An 18,707-nucleotide genomic window follows, 5' to 3' on the forward strand; every position below is an offset into this window, starting at 1 on the left:
GACGCGTGTATTTCAACGGGGCCGTTCACACGGACGTTTTTAATCACAATGGACATTTTCTAGCTGTTCTGTAGGCTAATCTGTGGCCCAAGTTTATAGGGGACACTGAATACCACACACACTGCGGCTGCGCCGGATCGGCATTAGTGACATCCAACCCTGTCACTTGTATGGAATACGGCGGCCAGGTCACAGCATTGCACTGTGGACTACATGAGTAGGAATAAGTGATATACATGCGGCTGCCCGGAAAAAGTTGAGAGGAGACACCGTACCACGGATGGGAGGATGCATATTGGCTGGATGCCCATCATCCAGGCATTGGTGGCACATCTTAGTGATTTGCCACCAATGTCATTGATGAATCAAACTTTTAGGCAAGCGTGCTTTGGGGCTCACCTGTGGATTGCACTAATATCGCTGCAGTACCTTGACATCAATGTTTCCGTATGGGGGGGAGGGGGTTAACGAGTTGCCCGGTCACTCACAATCTGACCTGGTTGGATTTTTTTTTTGTCTAGACTCGAAAAAATTTCCCGTAAAGAAATATTGACATTGCAGTAAATCGTCCTATTGTTATATCTGTTTCTGGGACAGCTGGGTGACCGCCAATATGGCCACCAGAACGCCGCCGTAGGGTTGTCATCCATCTTTTAGGACATTTGAAATGAAAATCCACTCTGAAAATTCACTGTTTGTATATTTATGGGCGTGCGACAATTTTTGTTATTTTGTAACAACCGGTAAGAGGGAGCTGACGTATTACGGTATGTCGTCTCCTGCGTAATTCTATACTGTCCCATAACCTGCTACCGAGTTCACCTTTTTTACCCTATACACTGGCGTTGACTCACTCACCTCAACAGTTCATAAACCGTTTATAATAAACACCCGCACCCTGGTGAAGTCATCATAAAAACACTGTATTCAAAACGTTCTCTCGCCGTGTATAAATTATTCTAAAAAGAATTTCGATTGCCACATGGAAATATTCTGGACCAACCAGGAACCATTCAACCACAGAATGTGAGTAGCCGATGTAATATGGAAATGACAAGTCCCGTTCCTGACCGTATGTAACCAGAATTGATCAAAACTGTTAGGCCCCATGCACACGACCGTGCCAATAATCACAGTCCGTGATTACGGGCACTGACGGCCGCAGACAGCCATCCGTATTTGCGGGCCGAGCTCCCATATAAAATATGGGAGCACGGTCCGTAAAAAGCAAAAAAATAGGACATGTTCTATCTTTTGCGGAGCCTTTCTACGGCCCGGACACCTTCCTGTAAATATATGGGAAGGCGTCCGTCGGCCATATATATGACGGAACACGACGTCTGAATAAGGTCTAACAGTTTTGCATGAGTTTAGCCGGCCATACATGGGTCAGGATGACTGTCGGCCATGTTGAAGTGAGATTATGATGTTCTCCAGTTACAGTTTTTCTGACTCGCCACACACTCCTTCCCTTTGGTTATTGAGAAGTGAATGTAATTACCCCTTATATTAGTGTGTGCGTGTTTTGGCATCCGTATTTCTCTTCTGTGCTCAGCTCTTGGTGCTCCACACTTCTCCTGCCTTCAGTTTCTGAAACAGGAAGTAGCTGTCTGACATCTACCATTGTCAGCCATATTGGCTCTCGTGGGGCTGCTTTTTGTGTCACCATGCCACGCATAGGAACCGATGTCCGCCTCCCTCTTGGCTCTCCATGTCAGTCAATCAAAGTGAGAAAACCCTACCCCATCAGTCTCGGTTCAGATTGTCAGATATGTTGATTGAATCTTTGCCTGTAGAATGTGAAACATGATCTGGTATGAGTGTCCTTGTGTTTATTTCTCCATCATGTACGTATCCCACCAGAGTCTATAACATGTAAGGATTGTTGGAAAAAAAATACAGAACGCTGAAAAGTTCAGAGGTGACATCAGTGAGGAAGGAAGTAGCTAACTTCTCCTCCTACTTGGGTTTTAATAGAAATCAATAGAACTAGCAGCCTGGAGCATAACTAGGTAACAAATAGGATTTATAACACATGTAGCAGTTCTTTGGATTCTAAATCTGACATATTCTTGTGATGTATTATGTCCTGGCCTGGTGTATGATGCACATTTTTTGTATTTTAATTCACAGGTTTAGTAATAGCGACTCTCGGGCTCAGCTTCCCTCTTGGGTCCGTCCTTACACCCATGTCTATGATAATTTCGGACATATAATACGTGATGTATCGCAGTTCTTCCGCGTGGCCCAGAAGATCGTGAGTATTGCTCTATATGTTCTGGGGTGACGTCGACCATGCAAATGATACAACATTCGTTACTTCTCTGGTCATTCATCGTAACTTTTTTTGGGTGCTGGCCTCTGAAGTGGAGGGTTGGAGGGCACAGTACAAAAGGGGCAATAGTGGTACTGTGGGATGGCAGAGCAATGCCATCTGTGAAAAGCCGATCAGAAACGAAGCGGCGCAGCACTCAACCACGCGTTTCACTTGCCTGAGTTTTAGCGATCGGTAGGGGTCTCAGTGCTTGGACCCCCACCAATCAAATCTTCTGACATGTCACAAGTTTTTAAAAAGTTGTTACCCTTTAAAAGTGTCCTGTGTGCTCTGGGCCAATCATATGTCTTCTCTGAAGCCCCACCTTCTCTGTCTCCCTCTTTCACTGAAATTGCAGCTGCATCTCCCTCCTCCTTATGTTTTACACTAGATGGATTTTTTGGCGACTGAGGATGTTTTTGAAATATTAAAATTTGAAAAATAAATCCTTTACATCTTAAAACAGGACAATCCCGATAATAGTCAGAAATATGTGAATGGTTTACTGACGCAGCATTAAATAGGTCTATGGACCTATGTAGCTTACTTCCTAGCCCTCTAGGCTCCAACATCTGACCTTTTTCATAGACTTCATTCATCTTCACCCAGTTTTATCGCTTCGCAGATGCCGCCTCCTGTGCCACGAGCCGCTCAGAAAGAAAAGGGCTATTGTGTGTCAGTCTCCGACTCCCCGGCTCACTCCCAGTCTTCTAGAATACGAGAAAACCTAAAGAAAGCGAAATCCCTAGACTCTCATGTACCCAGCTTGAAAAGGAAAAGAGAGGGAGGTGAGTATTATCATTGCAGCCATATCTTTGTGGAGCGTACAGGGATAACTGAATTGCCTAGAAGTCCCTGAGGGGTATCCGCTTGTGTGAAGAAAAGGGGGTGTCTGAGATTAGAAAAAAAGGGTTTGCTTTTCTTTCAAAAATCGCGCCACTCTTGCCATAGGCTGTGTCTGGTATTGCAGTTTTACCGGCGTACGTTTAACATGACTACACTTTTGTAGTTCCAACATTATGCATGAACTGGGAAGCTCTGGATGAACAGACCAACCCAACCCCCTTGAGCTGCATCTAAAGCTGCAATCTATGGGGGGGGGGAGGCCTGCTGGAATATCTCTATAAAAACCTTCATATGTGTGACCTTAGGGGGTGGAATGGAGACCCAGTCCGGCGCCATCTCTGATTTCTGTGAAGGGTACGAGGAGAATATTGATGTCGCTGCTCGGCGCCCGGCTGGGTTATTGGATGCGTTGGATCACAGCGAGAAGAGACTGCAAGGAGAGCACAACTCTGATAAGGTGACGCTGCCGACTTTGTTAGCGTCGAGGAGTTACTTTGTCTTCCGCGCCCGATGTGACTTGTCTTTCCGTTACAGATCACTCGTCTTTCGACGCTGTCTTTGCAAAATGACAAGAGGCTGAGCGAGGAGCAGAGGGGGAACAAGAAGAAGATTAAGATTGTCCAGAACCGGGTATGTCTGTTTTATATCATTTCATGGTAGATCCCATATATGGGGCAGCCCAAACCTCCGTCATGGGCATGTAGGCATTAGTGGGGTTAAATTCCGTTCATAAGCCTTCATTTCAAAGTCGACCCCTATCCTTAAAGGGTAAATAAACCTTCCAAAAACTTCTGACGTCATAGTGACATGTCAGAAGTTTTGATCGGCGGGGGTCCGAGCACTGAGACCCCCACCAATCGCTAGAACGAAGCAGCAGAAGTGCTTGGGTGAGCGTTGAGCTGCTTGGTTTCTGATTGGCTTTTCTCGGAAGTCTATGAACCCGTACACCAACTGCTCGGCTTTCTGAGAAAAGACGATCAGAAACTAAGCAGCTCACCCGAGCGCTTCTGCCGATTCGTTTCAGCGATCGGTGGGGGTCTCCGTGCTCGGACTCCCACCGATCAAAACTTCTGACATGTCACTATGACATGTCAGAAGGTTTCTGAAAGTTTAGTTACCCTTTAAAGGAATCTCCCAGTCATAAAGTGTAATTAAACGTTGGACAAACTTGTGACATGTCAGAAGTTTTGATTGGTGGGGGTCCGAGCGCGGAGACCCCCACCAATCGCTAAAACGAAGTTGCAGAAGCGTTCGTGTGAGCGCTCAGCCGCTTAGTTTCTATTCGGCTTTTTCCGGAAATCAATGTATCGGAGTACAGGCTCGATAGAAAGTCTATGAGCTCGTACTCCGATACATCGGCTTTCCGGAAAAAGCCAAACAGATGAAGCAGCTGAGCGCTCACACGATCACTCCTGCCGCTTGGTTTTAGCGATTGGTGGGGGTCTCAGTGCTCGGACCCCCACCAATCAAAACTTCTGACATGTCACTTTGACATGTCAGAAGTTTGTTGAACGTTTAGTTACACTTTAAGGATGGATGTGGATCCCACCACTAAGACCGCGGTCCCCTGACCCGGTTCCATCAGCTGAGGCGGCCATAGACTGGATGGAGAGGGGGGTGTGCGTCTCTCTCCATTCAAGTCTATGGGCCTTTTGGAAAGCGCAAAGCAAACTTGTACATCCGTGGCCACCTCTATTTAGTCTATGGCAGTATTATGCTGCTGCTGACGGCCACCTCCCCTAGTATGGGGGGGTCTGGGGACCCCTGATCTCCCAGCGGTGCGTAATACAAAAATTTGCTAAAATTTTTTTAACTAAAACCAGAGGGCGGCTTTGATTTCTCAGCTGACCCCCTAATCTTATTCTCATTGCACAGACTCTGGAAGATGGTTCTCCTAGCAAGAAGTTGGGCAGCGCGTCCATGTTCATGCTGTCCGTCAAGCAATGTCTCAGTCAGGAGAGCTACAAACTCTTCGTGGCGGCGTCGACAGAGTACAAGATAAGTGATGACTTGAAGACCCTCATTTCAAAATTGTGCAGTCTCTTCTGCCAGGAACCTGGAAAGCACGTCCTTATGAGAGGTGAGGTCCTCTGCTGCCTGCACACCCCACCAGGTGTAGGCCCATCTGCCGCTGTCATTAGACATGTTTGGCATTAGCATTTTTCAGATTTACCCTACAATCATGGCGGCTTTCTTCCAGAAACAGCGCCACGCCTGACCAAAGGTTGTGTCTGGTACTGCAGCTCCGCTCTACTGAAGTGAATGGTGTTGAGCTGCAATACCACATGCAACCTGTGGACAGGTGTGGCATTTTTATTTATTTTTTTAAAGAAAACAGCCATGTTTTTCTAATCCTGGACTACCCCTTTAAATGGGGTTTGTCATGTATGTTTTAGTGAATTTTTGTATTCTCAATATAATATCTATGAGCTTTTATTGGTAAAACTCTGAGGTGTGCTGTTCCTCTGTTATTCTTCCTGGAAATGTAGGTTTCCATTAACAACTGGGCGTTACCATTCCTCTTGTCAATGGGGAGTGTCCGTACACACTGTCAAATCTGTGCTGACCATGCCAGAGTGTGTATTACACAGCCTATTGTAAAGGGATTGGTAACATTTCCAGGAGGAATAATAGAGGAATAGCACAATACAATGAAATACAATATTCTAGAATTTTGATGTCATAGGAAATACAATTATTTACTAAAATAGACATGTCAGGAGAGCTGACGGCTTCTCTTTAAATAGCTACGGGTTGAGCGCACCCTGTGAATGACCGTCATAAAATATAAATTTGCACAACCTGTCCTTCTATCTATGTTTTTTTTTTTTTTTTAGATAAGTAGGTGACACATCAAGATGTCATGTTTAGTCTGAAATGCTAAATTTATACCGACCGCTTCTCTTTAAATTAGTTCTAACCCGTTTTATAAATAAAGTTGTGTTGTCATAAAATAGGAGAAGTGACTTTGTAATTTGATTCTATTCTGCCGTTTTCCACATGCAGCCGGCAGTGTAAACACTAGAGGTTTTCTATCTGGTTTCCATGGCTACGTCCAGGGTCGTATCTGTATGTAAACAGTCTCTTCTATTCTAGACCTACTACGGTATTACACAGAGACCCCATAATACACGTGTGACGTGTGGTAAGCTGGCATGGTTTGTTTGTATTCTTCTTAAAAAACGAAATAAGGCCTCGTTTACACGAGCGTGATATACGTGCGTGCGACGCAACCTATATTAGTCTATTGGGCCGTGCAGACAGTCCGTGAGTTTTGCTTAGCGTGAGTCCGCTGAAAAAAAAACTCACGACATGTCCTATATTTGTGCGCTGTTCGCGCATCACGCACCCATTGAAGTCAATGGGTGCGTGAAAATCACGCGCGCCACACGGAAGCACTTCCGTGGGACGCGCGTGATTCGCGCAACAGCTGTCAAACTCTGAATGCAAACAGAAAAGCACCACGTGCTTTTCTGTTTACAAGCATCCAAACGGAGTGTCATAATGATGGCGGCTGCGCGAAAATCTCGCAGCCGCGCATCGTACGCTGATGACACACGGAGCTGTTAAGTGCCTTTTGCGCACGCAAAACGCCGTGTTTTTTGCGTGCGCAATACGCACACGCTCGTGTAAATGAGGCCTAAGAGTTACAATACTGATCCACGTGCCTGGATGTAGCCAAATCAAAAACCTCCATCCTTTACACTGCAGCCTGTATTCATAAAACTGGAAAATAGGGAGTCAATTTTTTTTAGTGCACCTGCCACCAATTACGCTCAAACCTCTCCTCATTACTCCAATTCACAAGGCACCAGCTTTGTCCTGCCCCTCCGCTACGCCTATTTACTTGGCAACAAGTATTCCCTGCCTCTTCCGTTACTATTCCTACGCCCTTTCCCTTCGGTTACTACTTCTATTCACCTGACATCAATTATGCCCTGCCTCTCTACTTATATCTCCTATACATCTGGCACCAAGTATGCCCTTTCCTTCCACTTACTACTTCTATTCACCAAGCAGCAACTGTGCCCTACCCCTCCCTTTATTCTTCTCTACATCTGGCACAAACTATACCCTTTCCTTTTGCTTACTACTCACTTGGTAGCAACTGTGCCCTGTCCCTCTACTTACTACTTCTATTTTCCTGGCACCAACTATGCCCTTTCATTCTGCTTACTGCTCTTATCAACTTATGCCCTTTCCCTTTGGTTACTACTCCTATTCACCTGGCACCAACTTTGCCCTTTCACTCTACTTACTACTTCTATTTTCCTGGCACCAACTATACCCTTTCATTCTGCTTACTGCTCTTATACATCTGACACCAACTTATGCCCTTTCCCTTTGGTTACTACTCCTATTCACCTGGCACCAACTATACCCTGTCCTTCCGCTTACTACTTCTATTAACCTGGCACCAACTGTGCCCTGTCCCTCTACTTACTACTCCTATTCACCTGGCACCAACTATACCCTGTCCTTCCGCTTACTACTTCTATTAACCTGGCACCAACTGTGCCCTGTCCCTCTACTTACTACTTCTATTTTCCTGGCACCAACTATGCCCTTTCATTCTGCTTACTGCTCTTATACATCTGACACCAACTTATGCCCTTTACCTTTGGTTACTACTCCTATTCACCTGGCGCCAACTATGCCCTTTCCCTCTACTTACGACTCCTCCTATTCACCTGGCGCCAACTATGTAGAGGGAAAGGGCATAGTTGGCGCCAGGTGAATCGGAGTCGTATGTAGAGGGAAACCTCTAGTTACGACTCCTATTCACCTGGCGCCAACTATGCCCTTTCCCTCTACTTACTACTCCTATTCACCTGGCGCCAACTATGCCCTGCCCCTTTTTTTGTGTGACCTTTTTGACCACTCTTTTTTAGTATTTCTTTCTTTCTATTTTTTTCAGGGTTTTACCAGTTTATTAGACCCCACCACAAGAAAGAGTTTGATTTGGCGTGCACAGAGTTCACAGGAAGCGGGTGTGGATTTAAACCAGAGCACAGTATACCACGGACCGAGCGTGAGAAGGGTCAGATCTCTATACTTGTATTTTTTTTTTAACCAATTTTTTATTAAATATTCAATATTTCATCTTGTATTTCCATGTTCTCTTCAGCACAAGCTACTGCTGACCCCAGAGTGACTTTTTCGGAGAGCTCCTCTGAGCACTTGAACCACGGAGGGGGGCACTTAAGTTCTCAATCACTGAAAGGTATGAATCTTATGTTGCTGTTGTCACCTATGGAAATTATTTCTCAAAAGTCCTGCATTCTGTTTTGTGAAATGACCGCGCCGTGCTGACCTTCATCACCTGTTTGTACTTTTGGCATCCTAATCGAAGAGCAAGCAAAACACGCTGACCTGAAATATCTCGTATCTCTGATAAAACCGGAAAACAAAGAAATCGTGATCAACCAGATACAATAATGGGGGAATAATAGTGATCTGCTAGATAATGGGAATAGCTGCCCCTAGTGGTGGCTACAGGTAAGCAAAATTATTATGTACCTCTATATCTATACAGAGGGTTTGGAGCGCTGTCATATGAAAATGGGGCTCCGGCCGCTCTAAGGTCTTGTTCACACAGTGCAGATTTTGCATGTATTTTTTTTTCCTCCAAAATCAGGAACCTGAACAGAAGAAATATATAAAGGAAGGTCTTATAGGTCTCCTTGGATCTGATTCTGGTTTTGCATAAAAAAAATGCATGAAAATCTGCACTGTGTGAACAAGGCCTGAATATATAGTAAAGGGTTATACCCACAGGATGTCAGATAGATGCGGGTCCCAGCCTATATCAAGAACGGGCGGTGAGGCGGCCGCTAGCTGCCGACTCCAGCCAGGGACTAGTGGTCAGAGGGTCGCTCGTGCACGCGGCTTTCTCCATTATGGGAGTTACGGAAACAGTAAAGTATGGGAAAAATTTTATCACCCCCCCCCAATGCGCCTTTTGCATATGGATGTAAATGACCTCCCTGTGTAAATACAGTGGGTGGAGTTGCCCTTTAAACAATCGTGGAAACTTAAAAAAAAAAAAGAGAAGTAGCGCTATTTTACAGACGTCATTTTTTTTATTGTCCCTTCATTTGCATCCCTCGTGTGTCACCGGAGTGAAAATGTCACAGGTAAGGAGGAGGGGCGACCACAGTCCGTTCTCTAATAAATGAGGAACTATGAAGCGACATTCATGACGATGGGGCGTCTGGGGTGTGACTGCGCGACCACAATTTGCGCGTGCCACGTCTGATGTTAATTACGAATACTGGGAAGTAGAATGAGCTGTGATTGTGACTTGGCAGAAAAATTGTTTTCATTTTCGGTCCCATTTCTTAGTAATCCCATCTTAACCCCTTAATACCAAAGGTATTTTAAACCTTTAATGAGCAAGCCATTTTTTACGTTTTTTCCATCGTCGCGTTCAAAGAGCTATAACTTTTTTTTATTTTTCCGTCGACATCGCTGTACGAGGACTTGTTTTTTTCCGGGACAAGTTGTATTTTTTAATGGCACCATTTTTTGGGGGACATAGAATTTATTGATTGACTTTTTTTGGTGGGGGCGTGTAAAAAAAAAACCTGAAATTTCGCCATTCTTTTTTGTGTCTTAAATTTACGCCGTTTACCGCGTGGTATAAATAACATAACTGTATTCAGCGGGTCGTTACGATTGCGGCGATACCATATCGATACCGTTTTTTTTTATGTTTTACTACTTTTACACAGTAAACACTTTTTTTTTCAAAATTATTTGTTTTTGTGTCGCCATATTTTAGTAGCCATAACTTTTTTATTTTTTTGCTGACCTAGCTGTATGAGGGCTGGTTTTTTACGGGACGACGTGTAGTTTTTATTGGTACCATTTTGGATACGTGCGACTCTTTGATCACTTTTTATCACATTTTTTTTTAAAGCAGCATACACAGAAAACAGCAATTCTGGTGTTGTTTTTTATTTTAGTTTTTACGGCGTTCACCGTGCGTGTTAAATAATGTCATTGTATTACAGTTGGCGTCGTTACGGACGCGGCGATACCAAATATGTGTACTTTTTTCACAATAAAGTATTTTGTAAGGGTAACAATTTTTGATTTTTTTTTACTTGGGACTTTTATTTATTTATTTCTAACTTTATTCAACTTTTTTAACTTTTTTTTTTAGTTTTTTTTTTTAGTCCCACTAGGGGACTTCACTATGCGATCTTTTGATCGCTTTTATAAAACACGGCAATGCTTCTGTATTGCAGTGTATTATTGCCTGTCAGTGTTAAACTGACAGGCAATCACTAGACGCAGACCTTGGGGGCCTTTGTTAGTCCCCCGGCTGCCATAGAAACCTTTGACACCCCGCGATTGCATCGCAGGATGCCAGTGGGGTGAGAGAGGGAGCCCCCTCCCTCTAAAACAATTACATGCAACAAAAGTTATATGTAAATCTCCCGTGCTCTTTCATGGCACCGGTGCACTGCTCGTTACAATGTATCAGAGATCACCATTGTAACGATCCCTGCAGCCGTGTATTAAATGCTCGTGATCAGGACCGCTTTAAACAACAAACAAAACATTTCCCATTTACAAACAGCAAGCAGAGATCTTGAAAAAGGTGAAGAATTAAAACGCAAAGTACATTAGAAAGTTGCAGAACTCGTCAGTCTACGGTTTTATATAAGAAATAACGCGTTTTCGTCCCTGGATAATACAACTATAGCACAAGTCCCAGAGTTCCTGCCGTTCGTGTGCTTTTCCCGCTGAGGTGACGTGATGAGGGTGTAGCATCGGATTGACTATATTTAGCCGGTTTTTTTTTTCTTCGAGTTTTGGAATGCTCTTGTGACGCTCGTGCCCTGCAGCGTTTTTCGGCGTCCCGTGACATTGCATTTCCTTTTCTGCAATGAAACTGAATGATTCGTCCCAGTGACTCACGAGGCCGCGTCTTGCAGTCACGCGCTAGTTTTGTCATACGTGCCTATTGATGCCAGACATTGACTCCTGAATTAGCTGATATTTATTTAGAGATTTTGGGATGTATCTGGGAGTTACCGCTTTGTTTTGTTTTTTAAGAGAATGAGACTGCTGCACACACAACAACCCACAAAGGCTGCTGACGTCACTTAAAGGGACTTTCCAGGAGTAATTAATGGCCTATCCTTAGGAAAGGTCATCAGGATTCCCCGTCGATCACCTTCATTGTTTAGACTCGTCCGCAGGGGTGACTGGTACTGCAGCTCACTCCACTTCAGGTCAATGGTGCTCAGCTGCAATACCAGGCGCAGCCACACTTGTATTTATGGCGCTGTGCTTGGGTACACAATGAAGTGGATATGGTGGTCGCTGGACCGATGCAGACCCTTCATTTCGATGATCAGTCATAAACCTACACGCAGGCAGCTGATGGCTACGTTGCAGAGTATCCTCCGTATAGTAGGACATGCAGCTTGCTAAAGGGGAATGTCTCCTAAAAGCAATCCGGGTCTATATATATTGTTAATATATATGGATTTCATAGAGGAGGGTTCACCAGCTCAGGACCCCCTCACTATCTAAATGGCTGCCATGTAATACTACATTTCTCCTGCAGAGTGCGCTGCAGAAAAAAAAATGTGTGGTTGGTCCCACCTTCCCCTTCAAAATCATCTGATCGCCATGGTGGCTCCAACATGAAAGGAATTGACCTGGTTTAGAAATTCCTTTGTCAGATATCCTATTAGAGAATTGATAGAAAGTTATTAGTGGGGTCTCTTACTCCGGAGGACTGGGCGCCACCATGCTTTACACAGCCAACCCAATGATTTTGGTGGGAATTGCGTAATGCTTCATTTCTCCTGTGGTGGCGCTGCTGGAAAATGAAACACGCGCTGGCTGGTTCCCCCACAGAATACAGCTGGTGGCAGGGGGTGATCATTGGGGGCGCTGACCGTGTGTCACCATTTTCATGACCGCTCGATACATCAGTCGGACACGCGGCTCATAGAGATACCAGTAATCAAAGTCTATCATACAATATACTATCACTGGTCCCGAATAAATTATTCACACCTGGAGTACCCCTTTAAAGCGACACTAAGCCCACACTCTATTTTCTCCCTGTTTTTTTTGTACTGTTCCTTTAAGAGAATATTTTTTTTTTTGTATATAGCATCCACTCGTACAGGGTGTAAGTGTTTTACAAGGGAGGGGAGGAAATAGTGCAAATATTTGAGCTCCTGTTTAATTCCTTTGCTCTTTGATGTGCACTTCGCTCCAAAAATAAACTCATTGCAGCATTTTTGTTCTGTTGCTTCCTGGAAAGCTGGGTGAGGATCAGCATGGCCGCCATGGCGGCTCCAACACCCGGCTTTCCAACACTCCTCACTTGCAAAACCTGTCTAGTAATTAGTAGGGAGGATGTAGTAATGCATATCCAGGCAGATTTTACATTCAGGATACTAGGAAAGCTGAGTAATAGTGGCCATTTTTCTGGTCACCCAGCTTTTCCATAAATTGCTATGATAGAGATGAGTAGATTAGTAACCATTCAGGATACCTGGAAAGCTGGGTGACCATTTCTATTACAACTGTAATGTATAGCCAGCAGGAAGAGTGGCTGACATAAGAGGACAACACAAGGGTGGGGGGACACGTAGCGGTCCCTGTGCGGCCGAAATCGAAACACGCGGACATTACAATCATTTGAAAACCGCGCTGATTTGCCGTAAAATATGCGGTTTGCGGCCGCACAGGTCGCCGCTACGTGTGTCCCTACCCTAATCTTTGGACGTGTCGTCTGATATTGGTAATTTACTGAAGGATATAATTAGTGTTAATTGCTGGTTTCTTTTTACTCTCCAGCTCCGGCGAGTAATTACAGCGTCGCTCCACCTCGTAATACAGAGCAGCAAGCGCAGGTGTCTGCTTACCTGAAGCGGGTGAAGGAAGCCTTGGGTCCTTCTTCCTTCCAGCGATTCTCCGCGGCTCTCACCTCCTATAAGAAAACGGACGATTATGACGCAATGGTGTGTGAGATCGCAGCGCTGCTGACGGAGGAGCCGGAGCATTACGTCTTACTGAGAGGTGAGGAGGCCCGCGAGGGGGAGCAATACTGGTCCGGATTGAAGCATCTTTGTGGAATGAGACAATCGCTTATATGGTTATTCCCTAATATAATGGAATTACTTCTGCAATATCACTTACAAGTTCCCATTGGCTTCCCGGCGTATCTGTCACCAGGTTGATTTAACACTGACACATAAGCATTAGGCTTGTAATCGCAGACAGTGATTACAGGCACGGTCGTGTGCATGAGGCCTCAAGGGCCTTTTACACCGGCCGACAATCGGCCGGTGCAGCAAACGCCAATCAACGAGACATGGTTGATCGGCGCTCGTTTGCTCCTGTCACGCGGAGCTATGGATGGGAACGAGCGCTCGTTACTCCCATCGCTCGCCCCCATACATCATTATCATGCCGGCAGCGCGTCTCCCTGTTTCCACGCCAAGATGCGCTGCCGACAACGATAATGTTTTGCTTTTTGAAAATGATACGATCAGCAGATGATCCGGCGTTTGCTCGTTCCTCTGCTGATCGTTCCCTTGTTTACACAGCGCAATTATCAGCAACGAGCGTTATATGAACGCACGATAATCGGCCAGTGTAAAAACCCCCTTAAAGGGGTTGTCCGAGATTTAATGACTTTGTGTTAATGCTTGTAATAAATTAATGTAAATACATTTGTAATCTACTTACATTTTCCAAAGTGGCCCCGTTTCCAGATCCCGCCGTGGGGTACCTGACGGGTGACGTCACTCTCTGGCCGCTGTGTTGATCTTCAATTCTTTTCCGGGTATACGACATGTCACTTGTGACGTGCCGTGTATGGCTTGTTCTGCTGTCCTATATATCTGTACTGAGCAGGAGGACGGCCATAATAGAGCAGGACGAGGTCATATCTGTTACAGTAGCCTGTATTCTGCCTATGGTGCTGCAGATACGGACTCCTGTGATTCCCCCGCTGCTATTAGGGGATTGCTATATTTGCTATTCCCTCCTATAAATGTAGGTTCTCTAGAGGCTGAACCCTGACCTGTATTATATTTCCCTCATTCATATAGAGTTCCATCGATTTATCCGTGTTCCTCATAAGAAGAAATTTAACCAGCTGTGCGAGGAATTGACCGGAGAAAGCTGCAACTATAGAAAACCCAAGAGCCAGGCTCCTTGTAGTGATGGGAAGTGTCCGGCACCCCCAGTAGTCTGCAGCACCGGTGGACAAGACGGACCCGAAGGACCAGCCGACCATGATGGAGACAGACCAACTGACCAGTCACAAGGTGGGGATGTTCTTAGCCAAGGGTAGTACCGGAGATGAAATGGATACAGTGGTTGAATGTGGGTGGAGGCGCCGAAGAGTCCGCCTGGGGGGGCGTCCAGGCGCCGAATAGTCCACCTGGCGGGCGCCCAGGCTCAAAAGAGTCCGCCTTGGTGGGCGCCAAAGAGTCCGCCTTGGTGGGCTCCAAAGAGTCCACCTTGGTGGGCTCCAAAGAGTCCGCCTTGGTGGGCTCCAAAGAGTCCGCCTTGGTGGGCGCCAAAGAGTCCGCCTTGGTGGGCGCCAAAGAGTCCGCCTTGGTGGGCGCCAAAGAGTCCGCCTTGGTGGGCGCCAAAGAGTCCGCCTTGGTGGGCGCCAAAGAGTCCGCCTTGGTGGGCGCCAAAGAGTCCGCCTTGGTGGGCGCCAAAGAGTCCGCCTGGCGGTGGCTGAGCTCAACCTAAAACATGCAGTTAGGGCATTTTCTCTGCTTACTGTCAGTGAATGGGAACATTCTTATTTATATCCAGAGGCTGGAAACCAGTACAGACGTAACACTTCTCACAGCTGAGGGTTTGCTATATTTGCATCCAGTCCTCTGTGAGCTGAACATCTTGGACTCTGGAGTGATGCATTTTACCTGCACTGATACATTGTAACAAATTATCAGGACAGAGTAGAGGTTTGCGTTGAGAATGTATATAGTTCACAGAGGATTGTCTAGACTAGATACAATTGTAGCAAACCCTCAGCTGTGAGAAGTATTGGGTTTGTACAGATTTTCAGCCTCTGGATGTAAAGATAAAGTTCCCATTCACTATCTGCAAGCAGTTATCTTGAGAGTAATGAGGAATTGATACTAAGTATATAGTAACGATGTGGAACTGTCCATTATACGATGATTTGGCTTTATTTACGGATGATCTGGGGGAATTACACAATCCGTCATTGCGATATAGACTTGGAATATAAAAGGCGTTCGGAAGTGCATGTTTTTTGTTTTTTTCCCCCCGATTGAACATGAGCCTGTGTCACATGACATCTAAAATAATAAAAAAACAAAAGGGAAATAAGTGCGGAGTCATCCTCTTCTGTCACTATTTCCAAGCTCTTCCTGTTACAGGGAAAGCTGGGTGGTCACCATGATGTCTGCCTTGAGCAGTACCAGGTTGTCACCCAGCTTTCCCAGGCTCCTAAATGGCAAATCTACCCACATATGCAGCAATAAATCCCCTGTCCCCATATCACTGCCTAACTAAGCACATTTGTCATGCAGGACTCTTAGAAAGCTGGGTGACCACCATGATGTCTGCCATGAGCAGTACCAGGTTGTCACCCGTCTTTCTCAGACTCCTAAATGGCAAATCTACCCAATTATGCAGCGATAAATCCCTGCTCCCATATCACTGCCTAACTAAGCGCACTTGTCATGCAGGACTCTTAGAAAGCTGGGTGACCACCATGATGTCTGCCACGAGCAGTACCAGGTTGCCACCCAGCTTTCTCAGACTCCTAAATGGCAAATCTACCCACATATGCAGCGATAAATCCCTGCTCCCATATCACTGCCTAACTAAGCGCATTTGTCATGCTGGACTCTTAGAAAGCTGGGTTGCTATAAAGGCAGCCTTATCAGTTCACATACAGATCTTTAACAGAGGACGACTCGAGCAAGAGGTTGTTCAGGGTCAGAAAAACATGGCTGTTTTTTTTTTTGTTTTTTTTTTTTTAAAACAGCGCCACACCTTTTTACAGGTTGTGAGTGGTATTGCAACTCTGGTCCCATTCAATTTGTGTTTATATCAGTCTAGTCCTCCGCATCATGCACTTTGCGTCGCTCATATCTCGGGATAGGTCGGAGGAATGATATGGACGTCCTTGTTCTGTAAGATTTCCCAGAAGTTCTCTGGAAACCGGTGTGAATTTATAGCCTGACTGACCAGACGCATTCTGTGTACCCGTCGCTGCGGCTCCTGCGCTGCTCAGACTTCTGCGGAAATAAATAAGATCTTCTTCAGACGTCGGTTAATCGTTCTTCCCTCTGCGTCTCGTATATTTGTCATTTTATTTCCTCATGTGTCCTGTAAGCAAATTATAGAATTATCTGGAAATCTAAGAAGTCCCCGACTCTTTCATATTCTATTCAGCCATATTGGTCTCCTGCATGGGTGACGACCACTAATGGCTGCCATTACAGTGCCCGCGGGCGGTTGACAGCCAAGCCTATAAATCTGCATTAGCAACATCACCCCCCCCCCCCCCACTCCACCACCACTACCGATCCTCTCGCCTACAGCTATACCAGTAAAAGTCAGTGTTCACTGTTCTGGAATTTTATTCATGAACCAGGAGGCTCTGGATGAGCAGTGCAACAAGAAAACACACATCCTGAATGGATAGACGACTGGTTTATACCACAGAATTACTCTCCATATATACATCCCATATTCAGTAGTCCGTGTAGTATTCGCATTCTCTTCATGAACCAGGAAGCTCTGGATGAACAGAGATTATTGGTCACTCCCGGATAAGGAAGTGATGCATTGTCTGCCTCAGTTGTGCAAGGGTTCCATCGTTTTGACCAAAACAATACCGTAGTGCCGACTACGCTATACATTAAAATCAATGGTGAGGTTTCCGTTAGTGTCAGTCAGGGTCCCGTTCTGACGAGAACCCCCGACGAAACGTCAGAACGGGACCCTGACGCAAATGTGAACGAAGCCTTAAAGGGGTTGTTTGGGCGTGAGGTGGTTTTTCATACTGATGACCTATCCACAGGCAGCTGATCGGTGCGGGGTCCGGGTGTCGGACCCCCACTGATTATATCCTGTGTATAGGTCATCAGTATGAAAGACCACTACATGCCCAGACAACGCCTTTAATAGTAGTTTATGCAAAATCTGATAAGTGAATGTCCCATATCTCTCTATAGCAGTTGGAGCTCTGCTTCTACACAATTCTCACAGCCTTCAGCCACCACTAGGGGGAGCTCACTGCATACTGTTATTATTGGGTTTAATGTATAAACTCTATGCAATAAGCTCCCTCTAGTGGTGGCGGCAGGCAGTGAGAATTTTAAAATGTAACTGTATGCAGGGAATTTGGAGCTCTGTATCAGGAAAACGGAGCACAGACCTATATAAAGATATATTCCGAAATTTAACAGAATGTTGGATCTAAACAATAGGACAATATAGTGTCCACGGGCGGACATTCACTTTCAGGGGCTTACATAAGACCTATCCCCTCTCCTGACATGTCTGTTTTAGTAAATACTTGTATTCCCCATGAAATAATTCTGGAGAATAATTTCTTAGAACTCTACATTGTATCGTTCCCCTGTTATTCCTCCTAGAAATGCCTGAATGATTTGACATCTGGGTGTTACCAGTTGGGGGTGTCCCTACACAGACTGACAATATCCAATGGGTGCTGAGAGAGAGAGTGAGACTGTAGGGATACGCCCCTTTGACCAGAGGAATAGTAATGCCCAGTTGTCAATTTAGTCATATTTCTAGGAGGAATAACAGAGGAACGGCACAATGCAGAGTTCTAAGAATATATTTTTACAGAATTGTTATATCATGGGAAAAATCCCACTCCTGGTCTACAGATGAGTAGCAGCGAAGTCCCCGGTTAGAGTATCCGGGTATTATCGCGCCTTTATTCCGGTGTGTGTTGTATTAGTAATACTGACCCAGTCTGGGCTGCTGGATGAATACGTCCATTGTACGGAGACGGCTGCGAAATGTACCTGGAATACACCCAATATCCGTCACTACAGGAAATATCACGGTGGCGCCAGTTAGAGAAACTAAATTACTCTGACGTTTGGGGCCGACTAGAAGGGTCATAGATTGGAGAATTGCATATATAGCAATTACCTAAAATCTTCTTATCATAGACTTTTCAGGAATGACACAAATGTGCTCCATGGAATGCCCTGCAGAACTGTCATAGGACAGCAGCTTGTAGCACTCCAGTAGACACCACGTGCTGCCCGCCTGTGCATGCCCATTACTCCTCGCTGCAGCCTATGCTTTTATTTTTAGGGTCCCCATGTGAAATAGCATATGGAGATTCATTGTGAGAAAAGGTCCCTCCTTAATGTCTTATTTACCCCACCTGCGCTTGTATAGGGGGTATGAACCGGCCCTGGATCATTGATGCCCATGTTGATGTTTGGTATGGGGTCACTAGTCTTAGAGGGGTTGCTCAGTTTGGATAACCCCTGTTAAAGAGGTTGTGCAGGATTAGCAATAC

General features: G+C 45.4%; 1 protein-coding gene across 1 annotated transcript in view; it reads left to right on the top strand.

The window, feature by feature from the left end:
• RTEL1 (regulator of telomere elongation helicase 1) overlaps positions 1-14,498 on the top strand; it is a 43,953-nt gene extending 29,455 nt beyond the window's left edge. The window contains exons 23-31 of the mRNA XM_075846221.1: positions 2,134-2,257; positions 2,940-3,102; positions 3,466-3,617; positions 3,695-3,790; positions 5,036-5,240; positions 8,079-8,201; positions 8,289-8,384; positions 12,995-13,216; positions 14,254-14,498. Of these exons, the coding sequence (XP_075702336.1) occupies positions 2,134-2,257; positions 2,940-3,102; positions 3,466-3,617; positions 3,695-3,790; positions 5,036-5,240; positions 8,079-8,201; positions 8,289-8,384; positions 12,995-13,216; positions 14,254-14,498 (1,426 nt within the window). The remainder of the gene's footprint in view (positions 1-2,133; positions 2,258-2,939; positions 3,103-3,465; positions 3,618-3,694; positions 3,791-5,035; positions 5,241-8,078; positions 8,202-8,288; positions 8,385-12,994; positions 13,217-14,253) is intronic.
• The last annotated feature ends 4,209 nt before the right edge of the window (positions 14,499-18,707 follow it).

The sequence above is a fragment of the Rhinoderma darwinii genome, chromosome 13 (assembly GCF_050947455.1).
Source record: "Rhinoderma darwinii isolate aRhiDar2 chromosome 13, aRhiDar2.hap1, whole genome shotgun sequence".
NCBI classification, from domain to species: Eukaryota; Metazoa; Chordata; class Amphibia; order Anura; family Rhinodermatidae; genus Rhinoderma; species Rhinoderma darwinii.